Consider the following 1,964-nt stretch of genomic DNA (forward strand, 5'->3'; position numbering starts at 1 on the left):
ATGATTTCTTAAAAAATCTTGAAACTTTTTGTTCATTCCTGTTTTTGACGGAACTCCTAGACCAGATACCTTGGCTTGGATTCGTAATAAAACCAAGAAATTCCAGAATGCTTTCAGAGGAAGTTTCTGCAGTTCCATGGCAGCACGACTGTAAACGAACTACTAACATGGCCGAAACATAATAATTGATTACATTAAAATTCAGCCGATTCACTCATTTTGTAGCCAATAAATATAATTTGTCATTCTGACGGTGCCGATTAGATGTGTTGTGTATGGAGTGTAACAGTAGCTTTATTATCCTCTAGAAGATAAGTACATGCTACTTCTAATAGTACGAATGGCCATCCCGGGAATGTTCGATAAGATTTCAAATTGGTATGTATTACTTTCAACTGAAATTATCGATTTAAAAGACCTATCTCTATTATTGATAGAAGTGCTAACAAGAGTGTACACGATTTTTCAAAGTTATTCATAATCTTTTATCTTTTACGCTTCGTAATGCGTACTTTTTTCTTTCCTTTGCCATCTCCACTTACTGAAAAGCCAAGGCGAAGAAAGATTTCCTTGCTCAGTTCGCTATCATCAGTACCAACAACGTCCACTTCTGTTTTCTTTCGCGATTGCTACTGTCATCCACTACGAAGGAGACTGCGATATCACATGTCACTTTGTTTAGATTGGTAGCAAGCTGCTTTTTTATCCGGTTTTTGACGAATTCAGCAAGACGGACCAAGCCATAGTTTGCTTGCATTTCTCGTCAAAAATGCGCCTATGATATGGATGTTCAGCCTTAAATGTCTCAATATTTCTGATTTCTTTGTATCTAATCCGCCTATTGCTTGTCTCCTTGGCTCTCCTTTCAACTTATCTGGTTTCTAAAGGTTAACCGCAAAGAAAATTCCATAGTTTTAGAAAGGTACATGTTCTCTCACTTTACTGGGAGGGGAAATTCCATATGAAAAGTGAGAAAGTTCGACTCTTTCTTGTGAATATTCCCCAACTAACGCAGGATTAATCTGGCATAATCAAATTTATGTACGCATTTAAAATCACATGTATAAGAAAGAAATGGTTGTTACATATAATTGTGCTCTCTTCTGTAAGGCTACCAGCTGCGGAAACTTTTCTATAACAAATATCATTTTTAATATAAATCCAGATATGTATCCTGTATTTTCTTCCAGATGAACAGCGTCCTTATCCTTCTTGTTGCCGTCGGCCTCTCCTGTGTCATGGTAGCGCACGCCTCGCCCACCATAGGTCTGATGACCGGTTTCGGCGCCCTCAGAGCATCCCGATACCAACCCAAGCGGCGCTACCACGGGCCTGGGTATGGGCGATACCACGGCCATGGCTACAAGGCCCCTCGCAGAAGATACCGGCCGCGCTTCGGCCGCTCCGCCGAAGCGCTCTCTGACGAGGAGGAGAGCCTGATCCTATCCACTGTGGCACACCTGGATCCCGAAGGCTGCATTCACAAGACGTTGTGCCTCCTGGAGGCGAAGGACGAGTCTGATCGCTCGCAGGACGAGACCCAGCTGCTGGAGATCTTCGCCAACAAAACTCGGAGCCTCACCTCCTACAGCGCCACCCTCGTCCTCGCCACACAATTCACCAACACGCGGGACTCGACCGCCTGCAAGAAGCTCTTCGCCAAATGTTCGCTCGACGAGGAAGAGCTGAGCGACGTCCTGCATCTTGCATGGGGCTGCGACTGCGACTCGGACCAGAGACAGGACTCACGTTTGCTTTAATATACACGTCGAGGCACGCACTTAGCTTATATTAAGCTGAATATATGGTAATATTTATATATCCAGTTTTATATGATGAACGCTTGGGAATGTTGTATCATGCTTCATTCTTGGTAAAACCCCTAAATTTGGGTAGGTCTAGTACATAATCTTAAAATACTGTCTGAACATTTACGGTCAGTCTTAATAAAATATTTATTCTGC

General features: G+C 42.9%; 1 protein-coding gene across 1 annotated transcript in view; it reads left to right on the forward strand.

The window, feature by feature from the left end:
* Positions 1–1,964, forward strand: part of LOC125027326 — a 2,509-nt gene extending 545 nt beyond the window's left edge. Inside the window, exon 2 of the mRNA XM_047616344.1 lies at positions 1,191–1,964. Coding sequence (XP_047472300.1) covers positions 1,191–1,760 — 570 coding nt within the window. The 3' untranslated portion in view covers positions 1,761–1,964. The remainder of the gene's footprint in view (positions 1–1,190) is intronic.

The sequence above is a fragment of the Penaeus chinensis genome, chromosome 7 (genome assembly GCF_019202785.1).
Source record: "Penaeus chinensis breed Huanghai No. 1 chromosome 7, ASM1920278v2, whole genome shotgun sequence".
Taxonomy (NCBI): Eukaryota; Metazoa; Arthropoda; class Malacostraca; order Decapoda; family Penaeidae; genus Penaeus; species Penaeus chinensis.